The sequence below is a fragment of the Xyrauchen texanus genome, chromosome 27, assembly GCF_025860055.1.
Source record: "Xyrauchen texanus isolate HMW12.3.18 chromosome 27, RBS_HiC_50CHRs, whole genome shotgun sequence".
Classification (NCBI taxonomy): Eukaryota; Metazoa; Chordata; class Actinopteri; order Cypriniformes; family Catostomidae; genus Xyrauchen; species Xyrauchen texanus.
Window position 1 is genome coordinate 24,675,521 of NC_068302.1, and position 26,324 is coordinate 24,701,844.

At 37.5% G+C, this 26,324-nt stretch overlaps 1 protein-coding gene across 4 annotated transcripts in view; it reads right to left on the minus strand.

Annotated features, from left to right (window-relative positions):
• LOC127621123 (AMP deaminase 2-like) overlaps positions 1-25,295 on the minus strand; it is a 38,289-nt gene extending 12,994 nt beyond the window's left edge. For 2 of the 4 annotated variants that reach the window (XM_052094585.1, XM_052094588.1), the window contains exons 1-12: positions 25,143-25,295; positions 6,149-6,255; positions 5,913-6,043; positions 5,363-5,431; positions 5,152-5,260; positions 3,549-3,735; positions 2,850-2,976; positions 2,560-2,649; positions 2,077-2,206; positions 1,753-1,947; positions 601-732; positions 295-458 (exon numbers count right to left, since the gene is read on the minus strand). In XM_052094585.1, coding sequence (XP_051950545.1) covers positions 295-458; positions 601-732; positions 1,753-1,947; positions 2,077-2,206; positions 2,560-2,649; positions 2,850-2,976; positions 3,549-3,735; positions 5,152-5,260; positions 5,363-5,431; positions 5,913-6,043; positions 6,149-6,255; positions 25,143-25,221 — 1,520 coding nt within the window. In that variant the 5' untranslated portion in view covers positions 25,222-25,295. Of the gene's footprint in view, positions 1-294; positions 459-600; positions 733-1,752; positions 1,948-2,076; positions 2,207-2,559; positions 2,650-2,849; positions 2,977-3,548; positions 3,736-5,151; positions 5,261-5,362; positions 5,432-5,912; positions 6,044-6,148; positions 6,256-12,812; positions 12,883-13,373; positions 13,485-25,142 lie in introns of those variants that run through there. The other 2 variants (XM_052094586.1, XM_052094587.1) reach the window with 2 other exon arrangements.
• Positions 25,296-26,324: the final 1,029 nt, after the last annotated feature.

The following is a 26,324-nucleotide window of genomic DNA, read 5'->3' on the forward strand; positions in this document are numbered from 1 at the left end:
TAAGTTGTTCGTGGATGTCATAGAGAATAGTGTGAAGACTCCAAAACTGAGATTCGTCCTCCACCACCCGGATTGAGGCGAGTCACTACGCCACCACGATGACTTAGAGCGCATTGGGAATTGGGCATTCCAAATTGGGGAGAAAAGAATAATCAAAAAAAAAAATCAAGAATACTGGGAATTATAATTGTGTTTGTTCGAAATGCAGTAAATGCTGAACACTGAAGGATTATCTCTTCCAACCCTAGCAACGCACCTGTTGAAAATGAATAATTCAAATCTCTAAGTACTCACAAAAGCCGTGGCACCTGCACAAGCCAGCGGACGTTGTCTGAATAGACTTTGTGTTTGATGGCCCACTCAGCCAGTTTGTCCCATTCATCCCTAGAGCGGCCGTAGATAGACAGACGCAACTCAACATTCTGATATTTACTCTCCTCCAGGTCCGCCATTACCTCCTGAAACGCACCAACACAAAAACTTCAGCATGGGGCGCACATACAAAACCACATCAAATTGAATTAAAAAACTTCAGCAAGAACCATTTGATTTTTTTGCTACTGTAGATGCAAAAATAACATGGACATGAACTGCTGATACCTTGACTATGTGTCCAAAGTATTTCCCTTCAATATGGTTGTCAGTCTTGATAAAGATTTCTCGGAGGATGGACTCTCCAATGGGGTTGTATTTGGAGTTGAATTTATCAAAGCGGTGGAATGTGTTACGGTCCTGTGAGAGAGAGCGAGAGTGTAGCCTACTTTAAATGACAAATTGTGTTTTGTGTCAGATCTCTTCCAGATACCCTTTCTAAAACTTTTATTCATAGGGTTTTGGGACCCATATAACTCAATATTAATTTAGAAATACAGTACAACAGCCCATTCATCAGCTTATTTAAACTCCAGTGCATCTGCATCTCTGTGCAACGTATTTTTAGTGAGAGTGAAGTTTGTAAATCCCACTGAATTTTGGAATCCCACTAGATATTTGCCTTGGCATCTACTGTGTGAAATAGCTAAAACTCTATTCCTTAGGTACCCTGTGCTTTCTCATGCTTGATTTTTTCTAGTTTTGTTCTCCTTTGGGCTGTGATTTGTTAATATGTTTACATAAGATTATAGTTTCTCTCTATAATTTCTTCTATCTAGTTTGTGCTTTATCATGCAGTATTATTGCCCATATTTTGTGTACTAATATTTTCCACTTCTGTACTGTATGTTACGTAAAAACCTCTAAGACTCCATTTCCACCTGATATTAAGATGCATTATGGGTGTTCCAAACATGTGGTCAGCCCTAAATACAGGTCTAAATGGGATCTTAAACTTTTTTTGTGATCGGATCACAAAAACCACATATGGGTCACATCTACATCTCATTTTAGGTGTAAACACTAATCAGTCCTGTATGCATCCCGGCAGTAGTGAAACACCACACCTCACCTGTCAATAAAACCATAGCCCTGAAACAAGAGGATAAACTTTGCCGGTTACGAGCGGCTATAAAATGAAATAACCTTTTCGTAAAATAAAAAATAAAAAACGGATACATACACAATTCCAATTCTTCTTTAGTGTGTATGATATCAACACATATGACAAGCACGAACATATAAAGCTCCTTTAATACAGGTAATACATTAAAACAGTCACAGGAGATGCATTAAAGTGATCAGGTGTAAACAGCGATGAGTCTCACCTGACCACATGTGATGTCGAAAATAACAGTTAACAGGGTCGAATGTTCTTACCGCATGCATATCCAGTGTGTCGACGCTGAGGTCAAAGGCTGTTAGGTTCATGCTCTCGAACACCTCTGTTAGGGTCTGTCCCCGTCCTTTTTCTACATGGACGATTTCACCTGGATATTTCTTTATGGCCCTTTTAATGAAACGCAACAGGTGCTTCTGATTCATACAGGAGGAGGCATGAATATGTGTGTCCACCTGAAAGAAAAGATGCCAAATGTTTAAAAGTGAGAATTGGAATATTAGGGAATAGCACTGGCTAATTAATCAGTGCAGTTCACTGTAATCAAATAAAAATTCTTCAGTGTGTTTACACTGACAGCTGACCTTCCGAATGTTGTAGAAATCACGGTGAGGGACCTTTTTCTGTGCAGCCAACTCTTTCATCTCATTTAAGAGAATGTGCATCTGAAACTTAGAGCTTAGGTACTGCAGACGACGATAGCAGAAAGATTTCCTGTTGGAAAATGCTACAATAAGTTACACATAGTATTGCTAACCCTAAAGGAAATTACTTAACAAAGAGAACGAATGTTGGATCACCAGTTCTTGCTGTTTTTTTTTTTTTTTTTAAAAAAAGGAGGGCAGATTTTCACCTATTCTTCTTTGTGACATCATCATGATTCAGACTAGATATGATATCAGTCATATCTCAGTTTATCCTCAGGTTCAAATTAAGGTCAGTACATGAGGATTTCAATCAAGCTCAATCAGGGATAAGCTCACATTTACAGAATGAATGGTTTCAATCAGTAATTGATTACACTAGTTCAGAATAGAACAAACCCCACCGCATGCTGTTGAACTTACACTGGCCCGTTAATAATAAGTGCCATCATCATGTTCATATCAGTGATGTATTCCTGCAGATCAGGATATGGCAGGTCCAGCTCTGAGGAGCTGAGGGAGATTACAAAAATATAAAAAAATAAAAAAAAGAGAAAAGGTTAAACTGAAATCAAATTTTGCAACAACAAGGCAATTAGACCTTATTAAATGAAACTGCAGAATGTCTCCTCAGGAATGGTTTTATTAAGAACTCAATTAAAATTTTAAATTGATTGTCCCTGTTCAGCTCAGTAACAAAAACCCTGTCTTACTTATGTGTGTACACATGAACAACACCATCCACCATCTTGCAGGTGTATCCAAGGCCTGGGGGCATGTTGACAGGGTCTTGCCCCTCGTAAGGGTGGGTTTCTGACACAGGTGGGTGTACTGTTGCTTCTGTGGAGGACACGCAAGCTTTCAGAGAGAGGATGTAATCAGCTGTTTTGTGTTGTAGCTGAATTTTTATTAAACAAAAATTATCTTATAAGAAATAGTGAAAACAACTCTTATAAGAAATGGATTACAACAGGAACAACAGCTGAGTAAAGAAATGAGCAGAACTACTGTTTTGTGGTTTAACTGATGATTTGTGGTTTATAAACAGATGCTTAATAGACAACCTCAAGCACAGCACCTGCCTTCAGTGTTTTCTCCAGTTAACGGAAAGTGATCTCTGGAAATATCCTGCATTCTGTTGTGTCTCTTTTTTTCTGAGCCCAAACATATATGTTTTTTGGTTCAAAATGCATTGATTTTGCTACGTTTATGCCTCTTAACCACACTGAAACAGCATTTTCCTCCACCATTTACATTTTGAAAACTCTCTCTAGTGGAAAACGGAGCCTCAGTTCTTTCCTCATCTAATTCTGAAAGTTTTCATTTAATTCTGCTCTGGCTATAAAGCCCATCCTTAACATAAATGATCAGCCTTTATAATATTGCCTACAGAAAGCTCTAGTTCAACCGACCTGCAGATCCGGTGGACTCAGGCACCTCCTCATAAGTGTTGAGGTCCAGAGTCCTGTCCCCCAGCTCCTGCAGATAACGTGCTGTGGTCCTGCAGAAGCTCTGCATGGACAGAGACATGTACTTCTCTCTGATGAACAGTGCTTTCACTACACATTTAGCAGCATCCAGTAGGTCAGTGAATGGAACCTGGGGGATTTGTGTGGTTTCAATTCACTGCCAGTTGAAATTCATTCAATCTAGTTTGGTGTAATAACTTTGGGAGACCACAAGGGGGCGACATAAGATTTACTAAAGCCGGTCACAGCATGGATAAGGGACAGATAACACACACATTACGAGCTCATGGCAGTCCAAAGTTCCGAATTTTTTTGTACTTCTCCAAGAATAAAAGTGACACTGATGACTTTTATTATGCAATTTCCCTGTATGTGGCATTGAATGGGTCTTTCATTCAAGCTGTCAAACTACAAAGATCCTTACTTATATTTGAAAATACATTGTGTAGGCTCTATGAAGGATACTTATACACAATAGATCCATAGCGGGGGGGTCAGGACCCCCCCCATCTGAGGGTTGTCCCCCCCCCCCTAAAATATCATTAAAATATGTGTATTGTAAATAATATAATGATATATTCTTAAAATCATTGTTTAAGAAATAAAATAATGCAAATGCAAATGGGGAAACAACAAAAAACCCCTTGGTGTCCCCTTCAAAAATTGCTCTTGAGAATTGTTATATTTATTGTCCCCCCCAACATTTTGATGAAATTTTCGCCCCTGAATATATCATCCAGTAATGACTAGAGTAAGTAATTTTTGTCCTTCGATATTTATTTGGGGAAAATTTTATGAGAAACTACTGGATGTGAGTTGAGATCTGTGGTGCTGTGGAATTTTTAACAGCCTCCAAAAATGGCGAGCCCGTGGTGTGTGTGTATACATGCCTTCATAGAAAATAATGTTGTTATTTTTTAAATGTATCTCCTTTTTCTCCCCAAATTGGAATGCCCAATTCCCACTACTTAGTAGGTCCTCGTGGTGGCACGATTACTCACCTCAATCCAGATGGCGGAGGAAAAGTCTAAGATGCCTCCACTTCTGAGAGAGTCAATCCACGCATCTTATCACGTGGCTCGCTGTGCATGATACCGCGAAGACTCACAGTATGTGGAGGCTCATGCTACTCTTGCACAACTTACCACACATCCCATTGAGAGTGAGAACCCCTAATCATGACCACGAGGAGGTTACCCCATTAGACTCTACACTCCCTAGAAACCGGGATAATTTGGATTCGGTTCCAGGGGTGGTAGACTGTGTCAATATTCTATCTATCTATCTATCCATCTATCCAGTTGTAGTTTTAAGTCCATCTCTTTTCTAGACCATACCATTACACTAAAATAAAACTGCTTGGGAAAAAAAATTATATATATATTTGTTATTCTGTCTTTCCCTCTATCCTCTATCTGTTCTCCATCAATCCACACTGAATCATTCTCCATCATTGAATAACAAAGTTCCACTGTGTTCACTTAATTTTTTTTTAACAACATCTTGAAAAAAACAGAAAGAAGTTAAAAACAGGAGGTGATGCTACCCCACATTTCTCCTCTCCAGAAATGGTGACTCTCTGATACTCTCTGTCTGGGAGGAGCTCTCTCTCAGGATACAGTTCTTTGGGCACCTGGCTCTGTTCTTTCAAATACCTGTAAAAGAGAGGAGATTTAGCATGTTGGTATTACGGTAACAGGCTCGAGACACACTGGGTCTCATTTAAATGATCACAGAACATATTAAAAGGCACCCACTCTAGATCTGTTGCACTGTCTGTTTTCATGAAGTCCTGTTTGGCTCGCAGTAGGATATCAGGCTCAAACCTGAGAAATCGCATATAATTAACAAACATATGTCAGAGGATACATTCACACACACAGTGAATGTCAGAACAAATATTAGATGAGAAGTGATAGGTAAACGTTTAGGTTAGACTCACCCTTATTCCACACCTTCCTAATCTACAGTATATGCACATACTGTACTTGTGAAAACCAACAATGTTTGATGTTACTGATGTCAAACATATGGCATATTTGCAAGGTTTATTAGAATTAAGAATGAATAATGACCAATTAGCCTTTTTTATCATTTTTAAGCTTGACAGCCTGTGGCCAACTCACTATGAACTATCATTGTTTGTAAAAAAAAAATCAAAAAAAGAAAAATCAAATGGGTTAGGAATGAGGGTGAGTAAATAACTTTTAAGGTTGAAACTGAGGTTAGGGCCCAATGACCCTTAAATCTGAATTTGATCAACAGCAGTCAATGGCAGAGATTCATGTTGAGATGTAGTCGGCCTACTTGATGTCCTGGCTGATCTGCCGCTCCAGTCTGTGTCGCCTCTCCTCCAGCTGCTCAATGGGACTCTCCTCAGGGAACTCATATGGAGCACTGCGCATATCACTCTCTGCCAGGCTGCGGGAGAACAGCTCCTAAATACACACACATTTGCATGTACTTACATTAATAACAGAAATCTAATTACATGAATTAAACAGTATGATGTCTCAGACTGCACAAATAGCTGCTTTGTTTACCTCCGCAATCTCTTTGTATTTGCCATCCATGGATGTGCGCAGGTCGACGTGGCCGTGCTTTGTTACAGGGTTACCAGGCAAGGAATGCTGGAATATGAGGAGGTCCACTATAAAGATAATGAAAAGCAAGAGAAAAAGAAACAGAGTAAGAGATATTTGTATATAAACAGAGATCGCTTGATTTTGGCTTTCATTTGTAAAACATTTAGATTTTGCAAAACTGAATGCTGAAGAAAGAAATGTTTATGGCAATATATTTTGCTTTCATAATATAACAATGGTGACCAGCAAGTTTTTCTGCTGTCCAGAGAAGAGCAGGTCTAGAAAAGAGAATATTGCATAATATCTCACAAGACAATGAATGGAGTATTCAGGTGGGAGAGCATTAGGAAGTGTGTGTATGTGTATGTGCATATCTGAAGTGTCTAATGTCTGCACCACTAGTGTCACCAAATAGAATCACAAAAATAATGACAATTTAAAAAAAAACAAATACCCCCATCAATGTTGGGTAAGTTATTCAAAAAGGTAATTCACTACAAATGACTAATTCATTCTCTAAATTTTGTAATCAGATTACATTACCTAATTCATGGGGAAAGTAATCACATTACTAATTACTTTATGTTCTAGTTACTTTAGAGTAATTTATTTCCTCCATGTTAGTTGTCGCACTCAAGTCTTTATGCCTACTTACAGCAAATGTGTGACGAATTTGCAAGACGAACTGCAAATGAAAAGTCTATTCACACCGAGACCGAAACAAATAAAATGAAAAAATGTCACCCCTGTTCAGTAGGTAGGCTACATGAGATCAATATATTTAACGCAGTTAAGACATTTATTTGCCTAATTTGGCATAACCCTTTCATTGTGTTCTTTCCGGTTCCATTATGAACCGCTAACTCATGCCATTGCTAACAAAGCCAAAGTTTTTACACTTTTCGGGAAACAGTTAGAGGAGAAACATTTTAATATTCACAACATTCAGAGTCACAAACTTTCTTTAAAAAAAGATGCATGCAATAAACATTCACTGTACTATAAGTGAAGCTTTGCTCTCTCTAGTGTGAGTTCCATAGTTCCAGAGAGTGAAAGTCTAATGCATGATCAAATATTCATAAGCTTCATTAATAATTAAGCAGCCATGTCTACCCCCTGCACTGTAGAGAGTTGGCCACTGCTTCTCACCATGAGGACACACAGGAAACAGATCAAGCTACAGACATGGTTGGATTCCCCTATTTTCATAGTCATAGTCATAAACATTAGCTGAGAAAGAATTCACGAATAACTGACAAAAACACCATTCTTTCCAACACCATTGCAGTTAGCTACACTTTAGAGCAAACAAGCCTGTGGGCTAAATGTAAACATGCAGAAGGCCTATAATGTTAACTATATGCTGACAATACTAGCATACATGACTTGACTAAATTTCCTTACTGGTTTAGGCTGGTTTTAAATGTTAAACACTGAATTGGTGATGGTCTAGCTGGTGGACCAGAATAGTCATGTTGTTCAAAAAATAAAACGCTAGTCAACCAACATGGTCTTGCTAGTTAAGAAGCCTGGTGGGAACACCAGCACACCAGCATCCAAAACACAACAAATGTTGGTGACCAGCAGTGCTGGTCTTTTCAATAGGGAAAATAGGATCTCTGTATTATCTCAGATAATACAGAGATCATGTGATGAACTCAACATTTGGTGTATTGGCATATTTATCACAGTTTTCCAAGAACATTCCAGCTATGGCTTTGAATGTAACTTCCTGTTTTACTCATCATTGTAGCATCATCTACTCTCATAGGTCAAATCCTTTGCTGTATAATCCCTAATATGTATAGCCTGTACATTATATATGTGTGTTCTTGTTAATCCCTGATATTTGGATATTTCTTTTATATGGATCTAGGGTTTACAGTTCCACTCCTGATCAGAATTGCTTATATTATAGGTTAAACCATACAATATAGGGGCTTTAGGGAGCAACTAACTGACAGTATCCTAACAACAAATCTAAAATTCAAGCAAACGAGCTGCAAATTTGCACATGCAAATGTGATTGTGATTCACTGCAAATGTTTGCCAGACATTTGCAGCTCTTCACCAGTAGTGGTGAACCTGCAGCAAACCTTTGACAACAAAGGATATTTGCCTCAAATTTGCCACAAAGCTCATTTGCATGTAAAAATATTCAGTGTCGATTTGCAGCAAATTTGCCATGAACTCTCGACGTTTGCAAGAGTTAGTGATTCCCCTTACTTAACTTCATTTTTCAGTATTGTGACAGTAGTTCAATTGTTGTCGAAATACTGTAGATTTTCCAGTAACAAGCGACTTTAAAAAAAGCTACATTTCTGTTTTTTAAAAATCAAATATTGCACACACAGACTTAAATCGAACAAACTAAAGCAAAAATACAATGCGCTCTTTTATACTCTCTCATACAGTACGTAGAAAGTTAGTCCGATCCATTCTAGCAAATCGATTAATTTGTACAGGTTTTTGTACAGGTACACTCTTTTTTATATTGAAATATTAAGTTAAATGATGCGGTTCATTACTATGTTATTAACTAGTTAAAAAGATTTTACCACCTTAAGTTGCTTCAATGGAGTTTGATACTTTATGTTAGCATACTATAATGTAGCTAACTACTTTTTCAGAATGGTAGTTTGACTGTAATTTAACTACTTTAATTTATGAGTAGCTTGTAGCTTAGCAAGCTACCATTTTAGAGTAGCGTCTCTAACACTGACACAGACATTTGCTCAAAACAGTGCTGAACAGGCACTGTGAAAACTTGACAATTCTACAATATGCTGAAAACATGCATGCCAGGCTAGTTTGCATAAAACATGCAGTGAAATGATAAATATGGTTCTCGGTTTTAGTAGAATGCTATAATACATTCTTTAGCTGCCTATAAAGATATTGTGGACTCTTTCTCAAAAAAAAACAACAAAACAAAAACAGACTTAAGTCACTCTCATCTTGGAAGGGCCAGATGACAGAAGTTAGTTGTTTTTCTAGAGCTTAACCATGATTCTTATTCATAAACTCAACAACAATGACTTGAGTCTTTGCCATTTGACGTAATGTACACAGTCTCTCTGTGGAAGGCAGGGGTCGTCCTCTGTATGCTTACACTCAGAAACTAATTACTGACTACTGCAATGTAATTATCCACAGTACTCAAAGTAGCAGATCTGAATTATTAAAGTTTCGTTTCACTAGATGTGCTTATTCATGTTGCTGCTGGAATGGATGCTATCCAAACCTCATACATAATGACTCCTCTTGTTCCATGTGAAAAAAAAAGTGTGCTATGACATTTTTTGTTTGTCTACAATAATCATGCAACTTAATTTTCAATTATGGATTTTTTTTTTTTTTAAATTGTAAGTTGCATTGCCAATCCAAACATTTTGGGGGCCATGTTTGCCATTGGTTTGAATAGAGATGAGAATTTAATGAATCAGTTAATGCAGAAATTGCTTTGGCTACACTGTTAGATTATACTTTTCTGTCATTAAACATGAAACAAAATGGGGATTAAGAGTGCTAAGAAGCAGAGACAAAATGTTAATGTGCAACTGTTATCTGTTATTGCTGCAAACCAATGGATGGATGGTCTAGGTAGGAGATGAACTCATTGCTAAAAATCTGTGTGGCCTTTTCACAGGCCCATATGGGTGGACTAATTACAACAATGACAGTTCATTAGCACACAACACAGACAGAGACAGCAGGAGATGCACACACAACCTAATGCACTCATTTTCACTTTAACACTTCTAATCAAACTCTCTCTTCTTTTCACACATCCACACACTTTTCACACTTCCACCTTCAGATAATCACTTGCTACACAAAGAATTTCCAAATCCTCCCTTTGGGATCATTCAGAGACCTCCACAATTGCGAAAAAAGATTCATAACGATTCTAAATATGAAAAAAGTTTTTCTTTTAGGGTTAGGGTGTGGGTTGGTTTTAGGGTTAGTCTATAGTATTTAGAGAATAATTAGCTTTATATAAAAACAATAGATGTCTATGGTAGGTCCCCATTTACTAAATAATCACGTGTGTGCCTGTGCATGTCTGTGAGTGTGTGGAACAAGCACAAGACCAGCAGGGGAGACTGATAAATCTACTGAGTTGTATATAATCTTCTAATGGGTGTTATTTTTGGAGTTCCTGGCTCTGTAGTTACATAATCACCACCCTTTCATTCACATGATCCCCACATACAGTAAGCAGCACCACAGAAAAACACTTAAAACCAGTTAAAAGCTAATATCTTCTGTCACATCTTGGGTACAGATAAGATTCATTCTCAGTGTTGCACAATTACAGTTAACTGGAGTTATTGATTCTGTTAGCAAGCAGACCGAATTGAGCATTCTAGAATACTGGCCAATAATGACACATATTTATGAATGGAAGGGTTGAATAATCAGTGTACAGAGATCAGCAGCTGGGAGATAAGAACAGCTCTAGAAGAAATTACCAATGCCCCTAGAGGAGATGAGGTCAAAGATCAGACTGCTTGATAGGCAGTATGCCAGATATGGGTTTGCTCAGCAAGTAAGTTTACTTTGAATGATTTCCGTTAGAGAGAGAAATGTACAACCAATATAGTGATTGGTTTGGTAGGCAAACAACTAAGATAATGACCACTGTGTAATCAATATGCTGTCATTTTATGACTACTTTTTAATAGTGTTTATGTCCTAAATTCTCATTTTTTGAATCAGCGGCTGTGTCCATGACTAAACAGGCAGTGCCATTCATTAACTTATATTCTTCTTTTTCTCTCCACCAACCACCGAACCACATTCAAAGCATTGTGCAATATCACATGCATAGACATATCTATGCTGCCTTCAAAAACCAACCAGATGAAGGTATTTTATGCACACATTGGATTCAGACATGCCTTGATGCCTTCCCACCTCTGTTGTAATCCTGTTTAAAAGACCAGCTTATGATGTGTTTTGGGTGCTGGCTCGCCAGCATGAGATGCTGATGTGCTGGTGTCCCAACCAGGCTAATAGCTTAACCAGCTTCCTCATAAAGACCATGCTAAACCAGCTTCACCAGCTAGGTTTTGCTGGTGAAAAGCCTGCAATGCTGTCAAAAAACAGCCAAGACCAGCATGGGAATTGCATTTAGTTTAATCTGGTCTTTTTTAGCAATTTCAGGTTTCATACACAGCTGTTGACCCAGAAAAATTATCCTCAAAGTCTCAGACCTGATGCTGCACCAAACAGAGAACAAAACAGACTTCATGTACAGAATCATGTATCTCAAATACAAGAACTCTTTTTCTGGCATTTATTTAGCAAAAAATAGCATTATACACTAAAAAAAGGGTTAACATGTTTATCTAACCTTTAAATTAAATTTGGTGTAAACTAATATAATCGGATTGATTTATCCATATATAATAACATTTTGGGCTTTAGTAAAACGATTTAATTTAGATGTTACTTCATAAAGCATATTGTTTAGGTTACTTTTTTCATTGTACCGGCAGGAAACATTAGGCTATATAAAAGGTCTTACTGAACTATCCCTGACTTCCAACTAAAATGATATTAGCAGCTGAAACAGATCCTGCTGTAGTTCTGATATACTTCATGAAATCCTGAGCAAAACTCTGCGATAATGAGGATTAGTTATTTTGTGTATCCCAGTGACCATGCACTGAGTGTTACCATGGCAATCTGGTCATCACTTTGATAGTTCACTTAACATCTGACATGACCTGAAAAAATTTTACCAGGAAATACCACAAAACTGGAGAGATTCTGATTGGCTTGCAAAGAGACCATTTCTGAAGCTTATGTTTAATTTATCCATAAAACACAGGTTTGAATTAGATCACATGCCTGCTTCAAATGCAGCATTTCAAGATGTGATCACTGAAGATGAATGAACTCCCATCCTTGTGTTAGGAGTCCTACCTTTAAACATAAGGCAGGGGAAGTGCCAGTCTCTCCATTCGATCATACAGTAGACACAATCACACAAACAGACCTCATCCAAAACCATAGCAACATCCTTCTCTATTACTCTTTCAATGGTCCAAGCAATCTATTTCCCATCTAAACATCTGTCAGCTATAATCTGTGAAACACAGTGCTGACACTGACCATAACACCCTCAAAAACAGGACAATACTGAGGACAATCAATAGACACTACACTACATCTTTCTCAATCACACACACACACACACACACACACACACACACACACACACACACACACACACACACACACACACACACACACACACACACACACAAACACTGCTCCCAAGGGAAAAGGGACTGCAACCCAGCTGAGGGTTTAGAGAGGGAGAGAGAGAACAGGACAGGACAGAAGAAGAAATGTTGTTCTCCATGCAAATGACAAGATCTGGAAGAGAACAGGAAGAGAAGGGCAAACTACTACTGTTATTCTCCCAAAACAGTTCAGAGAGAGAGAGCATTTAAGACAAATAGACAGAGAAAGAGAGATAACATATAGGTCATATATGTAGTACCACAAAGCTACACTTTCTAAAACAACACACAATCTTCAGTAAAACATGCATCTCATTCACACTCTCTATCACACACATGTGATTGAATCTGTCCCACATACATACAGTAAACACTGCTGATGGAGCCCAAGCATCCACTCTCCCCTCCCTCCTCTTCCTGGTTCCTGCCAGCTGTCTGGGCTTGCCACAATCATCCCCCTATCATTTAAATATCCCTGACACATGGCTGGACTGTACCACCCAGCCGTCAGTGGCAGGGGGAGCTAAACAGAATCACTGCTCTATCCATGACAGAGGGAGCCTTGACACACTCGCTCTACACCCCCCTTGCCCTTCACCTCCGTGACGAGATGACTGCAGTGAGAGCGAAAATGCTGGGGGATGTGTTTTGAGAAAGGGGTGGAGAAAGAAAAAGAGACTCCCTCAGAAACAGAAATAGAGGTCATCACAGCTTTTTGTCAACAAAAGGCAACTCAATAAGAAAAGAATGTTTGTTAACTATAAATTATCATTTTCTTTATTCATATTTTTGTCTTCATTTGTAGTTATCTAAACATCATTATTATGAGATATATCTACCTGAAAGCAAATTATTAAGACATAATTGTTATAAAATATGATATTAATGAGAGAGTACACCTAAAAATTATTTGAGGATTTACTCACCCTCATGCCATTCTAAACCCATTTGACTTTTGTTCTTCTGTGCAACTCAACAGGAGATGTTTGGCAGAATGTTTGGGACTATCAGCCTCAGTCGCCATTCAATTTCATTGTCTAGAAAAAGATGCAATGTAAGTGAACAGTGACTGACATGACAGGCAGACAGACAGACAGACACATTTTAATTTTTTGGGGGTGAACTACTGTCTCTCTTTAAGACTTGTTTTAAGAGAATACATTTTGTTTCTTACACCATTGGCAAATAATTTATTTTCTTTCCAACTTTAGTGGGTTTATGCTTAAAACTAGTTGCCTGTGGTTATTATAATGCACATTTTTGCTTCTCAAGTACATTTATATTGTTTTAAGGATGTTTTAATATTTTTGAACTGATTAAGAAAATGATTTTTAATTTTGTCAGATTTTCAATCTGTTTAATCTAGTATCTAATGCAGAATGTTAGGGACTGACAGCCTCAGTCACCATTCACTTTAATTTTATAAGAAAATAAAAATGCAATTAAAGTGAATGGACTGAGACTCTCAGTCCCTAACATCTAATTTTGTGTTACACAAAAGAAAGTCTGTGTTCAAACAAATTTGGAACAGCATGAGAGTAAGTAAATGATGACCAAATTATATTTTTAGGTGAACTATTCCTTTAAGATTTTAAGAGACCATATCTCAAATGAAATTTATTTTTCTTACGCAATAGGCATAAATGTGTTCTTGTTTTAAATAGATATCTAACAAAAATTTGTGGTGATTATGCTTAAAACAAGGCAAAACTATTTGCCAGTGGTTATATCTTACACAATTTTTCTTTTCAAGTAAATTTATCTTGTTTACAGGATGTTTTAATATTTTTATTGGAAAACAGAAGAAAAATTTGCTTTTTTGCAGTGTACAATCTAGTACTGGACAAGATATCTACCCTGTTCAAATTGTCTTTAAGATAATGGGTTGAGCTATCATCATACCATTACTTTGCATTGTGACATTGTCATTATATTGAGCAGGGTTCACTGCTTTGCAAACCCCACAACACGACACAAGAAGTGTGTAATGTGTTGCTGTTTCTTAAACACAAAACACACAAAAGCACATAGTATGAACGATTTTAATCTTGTGTCTTTGAGAGGTATTTGGGATCATCCGAGGCACTATCACAAGGAACAAAAGCCTCCTAAGAGGAAATAGGCTTTGATGAAGACATCAGAGTGTGTGCTGATGAGGTTTTTGTGTGAATATAGACACTCATTTGTTTTTATATGTTCCAGTTACTGAAGATCAGTAGTCTGCTGAGATGCATTACAAAATGTACTACAAATCATAAAATATAATTCATTGGCCTTATTCACAGTAGCACCATCTTGGACTTTTGAAGAGAATGAAAATTCTTCAATGGCATGCTCTGTTTAAAGCAACCAAAAGGCCCCTAAATCACATCTAAGTTGTTTAGTTTTTTGTCTACTGAAATTTCTTCTAAAGATATTTATCAATGTTTTGACAGCGGACCTATCCAAAAACACTTTAAACAACAGTACAACCCACTGAATACACTGTACGTCTATCCCTTACAGCCTCGTTGTCATTCCCACCAAAGATGGCGCTGCTGCGAATAATTGTGAAGTTTCAACGTGCATGGTTGAGTTTAAATAATGATCATTTATTTAATTATTGAATAACAAATAGCATCTTAAGTGCAGTAAAACAGATCTCTCTCTCTCTCTCTCTCTCTCTCTCTCTCTCTCTCTCTCTCTTTCTATCTCTCTCTCTCTCTCGTATTGAATGACTATATGGGATTAAAAGTAAATTTGGAGTTGCAGCAAATTCTTCTGAAATCGCATACATGCACTGGTTTTCAAAACTGTCTTGAAAACTGAAATGTTGTAAGTACTGTATAATACATGTTGTACAATTAGATTAGTTAACATAGTTAATGCATTGGGAATCACGAACAAACAATTAACAATATTTATTACATCATTTATTAATCTTAAATATTAATATCATCATATAATACATTTTTTAAATCAAAATGTGTTTCTGTTAACATTAGTTAATGCACTATAATGAGCAATAGTATGTTTATTAACTTACATTATCAACGATTAATCAATTATGTTAAAAATATATATATAGTGTATACACACACACACACACACATACACGTATATATTGTAAATTTTTTGTTAATGATACCTAATGTTTTAACTAATGTTAACTGATGGAACCTTAGTGTAAAGCCGTGGTCCTCAACAGGTGGCCCATGTATCCATGATGTAATAAATATACTGTAGCATAGTCTGCTAGCCTCATTAATATAAAAAAAAGTTATTCAAATATGTTTTAATAAATAAATTATAAAAAGTGTGCGGCCCTCTGTGTTTAAGGGATCCTGTTTTTGTTGTTGTTATTGTTGTTGTTGTTTTTTATTACTTGTTAGCGTCACCTAGTGGACACCTGCAAAAAAATTTCCTTTGGATTTATGGCTTTGGAAAGCACTCAACTCCCTATTGATTTTCATTATTTATCATGCTTAACTCAGTCCACAAAAGCTGAAGTCCAACATATTGTGACTCTAATAACTCAATACAAACACAAGGGTCATTTAGAATCCATAACATTTCTTTCTCATGGGTGAAGGCACTGGGACTCTTTGAGAAGTGAAAGATTTGTTGGATTTAGAGAAAATAGCTGTTAATAATAGCAGAACGGTAGCTGTGGGGGAGTCAGTGAAAGGCTCTTTTCAAGAATCCCTCCTCTCTCATACAACTGTGAATCTGCCACAGGAGTCAAAGTTCACTTTAAACCTCTAGGTGTGGTATTGTACAAAGAGGGCTGGGAGCTGAAACACAATGCGGCTACACAAAGACAGCTTAAATATAAGACCAGTTTCTTCCTGTAAAATTCTGCTCTTAACATGATAAAGAGAAGCTCAAATATTATCAGAGTAACAATAATCAAAGGATGAATACTGCATACTTGCTTATGTTTGGGCACTGACCTATGGAGCAATCAGATTGTCCACCCCTTAAGTTAACATTTCAGGGAAAAAAATAGAGATTTCAGGAAGGTTATGAAACATTTGAGAGACCATGCTGTCACATTGGCAGAGTCCCATGTGACACATAACAGGAAGGACTCTGTGTGTACTGACCTTATTTATTATTTAAGTTAAAATAAATTCTAGTGGAATTTATATCACAATAAATTATGAAATATCATTCCCATTCCATCATCTAACCTACACTGTTAAAAAAAATGCTAACCTAAAAATATGCATCATATGTCAACATACTGTAAATTAATTGAACGGTTTGAAATCAAGCCAAAACGATCATTTAATATCACTGAATCAACCGGAATACATTAGGATACACTAACAAAACTAATTTTAAAGGAATACAAGTTACATGCAATGGCAGTGAATGGGGCCAATCTGTAAATGTTAAAATACTCAAGACATAAACAATATGTTTGCTACCATGATTTACATGTAAAAGTACAAAAATCGCTTACTAACCTTTTCTGTTTAAAGGTATAGCCAATTTTACAACTTTGTTGCCATGATGATATAATGTCAACAAACCCTAAAACAACTGTAATAATTACAATTTAAACAACTTTACTTGTCAAACTGTTTTTTGAAATGGGCCTCTAAATTGCAAAGGATGCCTCTGGGAGAACTGAACAAGCTGGATTGCTGATCTGAAAGCTTTGTTTTTTACAGAGATAAAATTGTTATAATGGGCTTTTCAAAGCAGCCAAGTGAGGTGGACCTTTTTGTCCTACCCTTGTTTTCAAGGCTTCTGTTCCAAATCATCATGCCTTGTATTATTTGTAAATTCAGGACCCATTAAAACATAAAGAGTGAGTCACTGTAAAAGCACACAGAGGCTTTCAGTAATCAGAGACTTAATGGCTGCTGAATTGCATGAGGATGCTTTAATAGTGAATGTTTAAGTGTTTCTAAAAACTATTTGAAATATTTTTTAACTTAAAGGGAACATCAAATCACTGACAATAATTCATTGCTGAGTGTGTTAGTCAGGTTTTGTCTACATTGTGTTGACCAGCAAACTTACCCAATACAGAAAACACTTAAACATAGTAAATAATATTTAAATGAAAATCTAAAACTGCAAAAAGGCTCATTTGAGGATTAGGGCATAGAAAATACACTGAAAAAGGGGGAAACCAGTTCTATTGAAAATATTAAACCAGATCACCTGTGATCAACTTAATACATTTATGTTTGTCATGATAACATAATTATATTTTGTAAAGTCCATGTGATATTCAACACAGTCATCAAAAAAAGAATATGATCACATTGCTATGAAATATTCAAATTGATTCCGACTTCTAATGGATGGTGTTCACTCAATGTGATTTTTACTGCATGCTAAATTTAACTTATTTAAAATGAGATAATGCAACACAATTCTTAAGCATTTGATCTCAACTTGATTTCTATGTTCACTTAATCCAATTGTGTTGGGACTATGTGAATCATTTTTGTTGCATCAAGGGTTGCTGAAAACAGGCAGGCATTTCTAGATCAGAGCATGCTTTGCATGGGACTGAATTGAGAGAGTACATTTTAAAGTGTTAATTCTGTTAATAAAGAGTTTTTAATGTATTTCTATGCAAAATAAAAACAAGTATGAGACTTAGGAGTGTTTAATCTTCAGTTATGTTGGTATTTAAAGGAGTTTGTCATGTTGAATTTTAATGGAGGTTACCATTATGAAGAAGAGTGTAGCTAATGGTTAGGTTGAGGTTGGGTATACATTTATACTGAAAAGCAGTGATAGTTTAGTTAGTTTAAATCATTTAGGTATTTAAGTAAGGGATGGGCAATACCACTTATTTTCTTTTCGATCTAATACCAATTTTCAAGTCCAATATCGGCGATACCAATACCGATACTCCTATTAAATTTATTTTTTTGTGATTACTTTGGATAAAATGGGTAATTTGCAATAATATTTGTCATTGTTCAAGTCATTATTATTATTAGTATTATTATTTTTTTTTGCCTAAACAGAAAATGGTTTCGTTTACCCTTACAAAAATGTACAATTTCACTACAGTAATAGAGTATAGTTTAACCATGGTATTTAGTTAAACCATAGTTACCACACAATTAACCATGGTTACTACTACAATATTACTGTAGTAAATCAATGGGTTCAATGGTAACCTCATGTTAAATATGTATTTAAATTAATAGGTGTCATTATTGTTCCTTTTAATATGCTACTATGAAAATTGTTAATACTTGATTATTATTATGCTACTATGAAAATTGTTAATACTTCATTATTATTCTAACTAATAAACTAATTCATAATGCACAATAAACTGTTAAGCATTAATATGAGTGTAGTAATGTTCACGTTAACACGTTTCTTGTATTACCATTTATTTGTGTAATATTATGTGCTTTTCTGAGTGAAATTGTTTTCCTACTTAGAAATATACATTATTTGATATCACCAGAAATGTCACCACGGACAGCATAAAGGGCAAAAAAAGAATAAAGGAGCATCAAAAACTATCAGGGGTGCAATAACATGCAGTATTTTCACAAAGGTTAATTGCATTAGTTACATTTAAATGTATATGCATATATATACGTTTAGCAGGGAAATAAATATGCAACGCATATTATATTTTCTCCAGGGACGCTTGTGTATCAGACGCTGGAAATGTCCCGCACCTTACTGAAACGGAAAATGTGATTGGTTGGCAAATATCCAATCGTGTCTGAAATGAACGATCTGATTGGTCGAACTGCCTGTCTTGCCAGTGCTCCCATGTTAGTGCATCTCCGAGCTTGTTTAGAGAGAATCTCTGTTCATTTTTAAATAATAATAATAATAATAATAATAATAATAATAATAATAATAATAATAATAATAATAAAACAATTCACTTAACGGTGCTGCGGTATCGCGTTATTAGATTGAAAAAGTTCCGGGTCAAATGCTTGTTGTTCCGGCAGCCACACGTATTATTTCATATGGGCATATGCAAAATCCTAAAATTGATGGGAATGCATAAGACGTATATATACAGTATATGCCCTAGACTACACACCAGAAGTTATTTCTCTGATTTTCTATCATTAGTGGTGCTTGCAAAGCATCACTATTGTAATCTCACATACTTATTATTTTTATTTTTATTAGTGGTGCTTGCAAAGCATCACTATTGTAATCTCACATACTTATTATTTTTATTTTTATTTTTATTTTTATATCTCTTAACAAAACTTCGGCACCTAACTCGTCCCGCACCGTTTGGCGTAGACCCACGAATGAGGTGTCAAATCGAACGGCCTATTGAGGACACGTGTGCTATGACTTTTATAAGCGATCGGAGTACGGTATTTGCCCCAGGGGCAAAAAAGCGGCCGAAAAATCCCATAGACTTAACATTGAGACAAACTTTGACGCGTCACAGCTCCAAGCGAGGATTTCGTAGAAACGTGTGATTTGCCACATTTGAAGAGGCTGGCAGGCTCTGTAAGAGCATACCTCAATATGGGGTAAAAGTTGCACCCCTGGGGGCAGGAGCTGCCCAAAAATGCCCCAATTGACTTATAATGGTGTAGGACGGCCCATGAAATGAAAAGGCATAGGGATTTGTATTGAACATAGCTCTGGATCACAGTGTCATAGAGACGAGGGGGTGGGCTCATTTTACTCAGACGACCAATCAGTCTCTCAGGATCATTGTGAAGCTATCAAGCCACGCCCTAGCAACCATTAAGAGCACCTTAGCAACAAGTCCCATACACTTCTATTGAAACAGATCAAAGGGATATCTCCGGATAGAAGTGTCATAGAAACACAAGGGTGGTCTCGTTTGACTCGGGACAGCAAACAGCCAATCATGCATCAAATCAACACTTCCTAGCCCCTCCCTAGCAACCATTGTCAAGCACCTTAACAACCAAAATCCATAGAGGGATATCTTCCATTCTGAATGTCACAGAGGCATGGGAGTTGGTTTATATCATTCATACTGACAAGCAGCCTTTGGAGATTCATGATTGGCAGCTGCCAAGCCACTCCCTAGCAACTACACAGAGTACCCTAGCAACCGTTTAGCAGTAACTATATCTCTGCACCAGAAAATCAGAGAGACTTCTGGGTTGATTTATTTCAATCAGGATGGCAAGGACACTTGATTAGTATCACTATGGTAACTGCCTAGCAACCAGATGGGGTTACCCTAGCAACCGAGTAACAAATCACATATCTCTGCATCAGAAAAACGTAGAGACTTCCGGGTTGACTTATTTCAATCAGGATGGAAAGGAGACTTCATTAGTATCACTATGGTAACTGCCTAGCAACCAGATGGGCTTACCCTAGCAACCGAGTAACAAATCACATATCTCTGCATCACAAAAACATAGAGACTTCCGGGTTGACTTATTTCAATCAGGATGGCAAGGACACTTGATTACTATCACTATGGTAACTGCCTAGCAACCACATGGGGTTACCCTAGCAACCGAGTAACAAATCACATATCTCTGCACCAGAAAACAGTACAGATTTTTGGGTTGACTTATTTCACTCAGGATGGAAAGGAGCCATGTATTGTATTACCTTGCTAACTGCATAGCAACCACATGGGCTTACCCTAGCAACCTAGTAACAAATCACATATTTCTGCACCAGAAAATTATACAGACTTCTGGGTTGATTTATTTATGACCACAATTTCTGTTCTTTTCAAGCAGGCTATTTGACGAGTTTTGCCACGGCAAGCACCACTCACATTTTCTTCAGGAAATGTACCTATCTAGTTTTTATTTTTATATCTCTTAACAAAACTTCGGCACCTAACTCGTCCCGCACCGTTTGGCGTAGACCCACGAATGAGGTGTCAAATCGAACGGCCTATTGAGGACACGTGTGCTATGACTTTTATAAGCGATCGGGGGTACGGTATTTGCCCCAGGGGCAAAAAAGCGGCCGAAAAATCCCATAGACTTAACATTGAGACAAACTTTGACGCGTCACAGCTCCAAGCGAGGATTTCGTAGAAACGTGTGATTTGCCACATTTGAAGAGGCTGGCAGGCTCTGTAAGAGCATACCTCAATATGGGGTAAAAGTTGCACCCCTGGGGGCAGGAGCTGCCCAAAAATGCCCCAATTGACTTATAATGGTGTAGGACGGCCCATGAAATGAAAAGGCATAGGGATTTGTATTGAACATAGCTCTGGATCACAGTGTCATAGAGACGAGGGGGTGGGCTCATTTTACTCAGACGACCAATCAGTCTCTCAGGATCATTGTGAAGCTATCAAGCCACGCCCTAGCAACCATTAAGAGCACCTTAGCAACAAGTCCCATACACTTCTATTGAAACAGATCAAAGGGATATCTCCGGATAGAAGTGTCATAGAAACACAAGGGTGGTCTCGTTTGACTCGGGACAGCAAACAGCCAATCATGCATCAAATCAACACTTCCTAGCCCCTCCCTAGCAACCATTGTCAAGCACCTTAACAACCAAAATCCATAGAGGGATATCTTCCATTCTGAATGTCACAGAGGCATGGGAGTTGGTTTATATCATTCATACTGACAAGCAGCCTTTGGAGATTCATGATTGGCAGCTGCCAAGCCACTCCCTAGCAACTACACAGAGTACCCTAGCAACCGTTTAGCAGTAACTATATCTCTGCACCAGAAAATCAGAGAGACTTCTGGGTTGATTTATTTCAATCAGGATGGCAAGGACACTTGATTAGTATCACTATGGTAACTGCCTAGCAACCAGATGGGGTTACCCTAGCAACCGAGTAACAAATCACATATCTCTGCATCAGAAAAACGTAGAGACTTCCGGGTTGACTTATTTCAATCAGGATGGAAAGGAGACTTCATTAGTATCACTATGGTAACTGCCTAGCAACCAGATGGGCTTACCCTAGCAACCGAGTAACAAATCACATATCTCTGCATCACAAAAACATAGAGACTTCCGGGTTGACTTATTTCAATCAGGATGGCAAGGACACTTGATTACTATCACTATGGTAACTGCCTAGCAACCACATGGGGTTACCCTAGCAACCGAGTAACAAATCACATATCTCTGCACCAGAAAACAGTACAGATTTTTGGGTTGACTTATTTCACTCAGGATGGAAAGGAGCCATGTATTGTATTACCTTGCTAACTGCATAGCAACCACATGGGCTTACCCTAGCAACCTAGTAACAAATCACATATTTCTGCACCAGAAAATTATACAGACTTCTGGGTTGATTTATTTATGACCACAATTTCTGTTCTTTTCAAGCAGGCTATTTGACGAGTTTTGCCACGGCAAGCACCACTCACATTTTCTTCAGGAAATGTACCTATCTAGTTACCTCTACGATCCCTCTTGTTTGAACGAGCCTTGTGACTGCACAAGCGCTTGTCTGCTTGTGTTTTTCAGCATTTATGAATGTTAAGATGAGTGGAAGATGAAATAGTCCCCATCCTGCACAAGACTTTGCTAATATAGCCTAATCCATTTTATTTCACTTTGAAGCTTATGATTATTGTTCGTGGTAACAAAATAATAATACCCCTAGTTAAAAAAACTAATACATAATTTAGAATCTATATTTTTGTGTGAGGATCGATATTTTCGATACAACATCAGTATTGGAAGTATCGATATTCTTAGGATCGATCCGCCCATCCTTAATTTGAGTGGAGCCTACATTTTAATTTATTATCAAATAAACATTTTTTTATTGTGTGGAATAAATGTCCACAATTGAAATAAGTTGAACCAACAGATTTTTTTTCCCAGTGTATCATTAGCTTAGTATAAAATAATAGACGTCAATGAAAAGTCACCACCATAATAGGAAGTGAAATGTGGATAAGTAAGAGAGAGAGAGAGAGAGAGAGAGAGAGAGAGAGAGAGAGAGAGAGAGAGAGAGAGAGAGAGAGCAGATTTGTGTTTATGTATCATTATCAATATGAGAATATCTGTATAGAATAGATCTACACTATTGCTTTTAATTTTGTATTCTCAGAATGAGAGCAGCAATATGCCATCTACTAAGTCTCCTTGCTCAGATAATTACTTCATTTCTTTAGTAAAGATGCTGTCTGCAGATAATTCATGCCGCAGGCTGCAGAATTATGCTGGCACAGCAAGATAATTGAGGCCCACAATATTTATCACTGCCTGGTTTTGCACTCACTTTCCATAACACATTTTTGCAAAATGATACGGTTTCAAACATGTATTGTGTTAGTTCTGATGCGAAATGTCCACTGAGTTGCACAAAAAGCAGTTTAAAATTCTTCCCAAATAAAACCTACTGTTTCTCATACCCTAAACCAAAACCTAACCGACAATGTCCTAAAAGGCAAATGTGATATGAAAAATTCAATTGTTGTAGCAACCACACATTTTTGTGACACTTCTATGACACTTTCAGGACTCGTACCCTGCCTTTGTATCTCAAACGCAAGGCTCTATCAGTCAAACTAACATGTCATTTAATAGTATCTGAACAAACTTGTAAATGTATTTGATTATCTAATGCAAATGTTAAAATGGATCACCTTAAAAGTCATACACTATATATTAAAAGTGTTTAGATGTCATAAGATATGTACAAATAATTTAGCCAAAAATATATATAGAAACTACGATACAAGTTTACAGCAATATGTACAATTAGCTGGTCATTATGTAAACCCTGACCAAATAAATAAATAGATATGAAAGATTTTACTTGAAATTACTTTATTAATACAACATACAGTACAAACTTACAAAACCAAAATCAAGATAAACCCTGTTACAGTATTACAACATTAATTTCATTATTTCATGCCAATTTGTTTATTTATTTGTTAAGTTACCAAGTAATAAGTGGAATAACGTACAGCTAGTGGGTCATTGATTTTTTTTGTATTTGTTGCTTGTGCAGAAAAGAATCACAGTTTTATTGTGAGAGAGATGTTAAGTGGTTTTTGGATTGGATCTTCTGTAATCCTTACGCAATGCTTGCCTGGCCACAGACCTTCTGTTTTATATATTTTATGGATGTGGTCTAGACACCCCACTGCTGTAACTAGAGCATGTTTAATTTTCTTTGTATGGGTTTTTACAAAAATCAGACACATTATTCAGAATAAGGTTCCAAATGCATTGAGGGGTGAGACACTATCAGCCTAGTCATGCCAGTTTGATTATGGTCAGAAATTATGTATTAGGCATATTACTTCCTCTTCCCACTCATCAGAGAAAAATCAAATACAAGCCCAGGACCTATCACAGTACTCAGTTTTAGATATTTATATCAATGCTTTGTTAGAAAAGACAACAATTTTGCATGCAACACCATTAACTTTTAAACTCTTTAAACTGCTGGTTTAAAGTTTAAAGGACAGAGAGAAAGAAAGTATCAATAGTTTCCCTCAAATCAACAGGTATGAAAACTTCCATCCTACACTTTTCAGATGCTGGATTTCAGTAACTCTCCAGGCAATCTGAGCACACATAAAAGCCATTTGTGAGAAGGAACCTGAGTAATATGAAATATGTTGAAATACTATTAAATTAATAAATGTGATGAAAATGTATGCATGCTGTGACGTTTACAATATAATCTATTATTGCACCTACTCTCCATTTGCATACATTTTCTACTGCACCTCTAATACACATATGCATATACACACTTTTATAAAACCATATTGATCTTTAACAACACTTACCTCTGCTGGCTGTGTACTGCAGGCTGCCTCTTTTCCTGAAAGGAGATGTGGGTTTGCCTGAAGGCAGCTTAAAAGACATTTTGGCTTAGGATACTGTATAGACGGACAAAACACTGGTTGGTTATGACATGGAGAATTCCTTACTGGGGGAAAGAAGGGGGAGGGGGGGGGGGGGTGCACTCGGTCCGGAGGGGCTTTGATTTGAGTTAGGAGGATGTTCCAGTGTGTATGCATGAGAGAGACAGATAGAGTCCCCTCTTTCCGGATGCTGCAGTGGGGAAAATGGCTCCTCCCCACACCTCCCAGTGCCCACACATATGCTATGGCAGGCTGCCGGCATGCTGTCACTCCATTCGGTTGCCATGGAAACTGCAGAACCTGGTGGAATGAGCCAATCTGAATGAGGATGTTTCTGGCAGTGAGAGCATACCATATGCTCTATTGTGATGATTGTAAAGCAATACTCCCTATGTCACATTCCCACAGCCCTGTAAGACAAGAGGAAGAGAGACGGGACTCATGACCAGCCAGACACTTGCTCAAGTCTCCATGCTGAAGTTAGTCAGCCAGAAGAGATGCACTGTGCAATGGGTGGATGTTTGGGGGGGGGGGGTTGAGGTCTATGGTCTATTATGGGTAACATCTGTAATCATATCTTCATGAAAAAAAAAAAAAGAATTATGTCATAATTTATTCACCCTCATGTTGTTCTGAACCCGTGTGACTTTCTTCTGTGGAACACAAAAGTTAATATTTATACTTTTACGATACGAATATAGAAATATAGAAAAAAGACGTGGCAGGGAAGACACAACGTCTCGTTCCCTCCATCGGGGAACGGAGGTTACATACGTAACCTAGACGTTCCCCTTCTGTCGCTCTCTCCACGTTGTGTCAGAGAAGCGACACTAGGGGTCCACTTATAAAAGTGCCATGCGCTGAGCCGTGTACGTGAACTGCTGATACAGGAGCGAGCAGGCATTCTTACGTGCAGGACGACCAACTGTATCAGACTGCACGTACCCTTCCCTAATGCCCCATTCAAGCCATCAGAATCTTTTCGTTACCCTGGAGGGGGGAACAAGGTGATGGCCGCCAACCTGGGAATGGGCCAGCCTAGCTGGCGCAGAATTACACACAGGGGGAGTCCGAGCAGGAGGCCTTACCTGTGGAGCACCTATT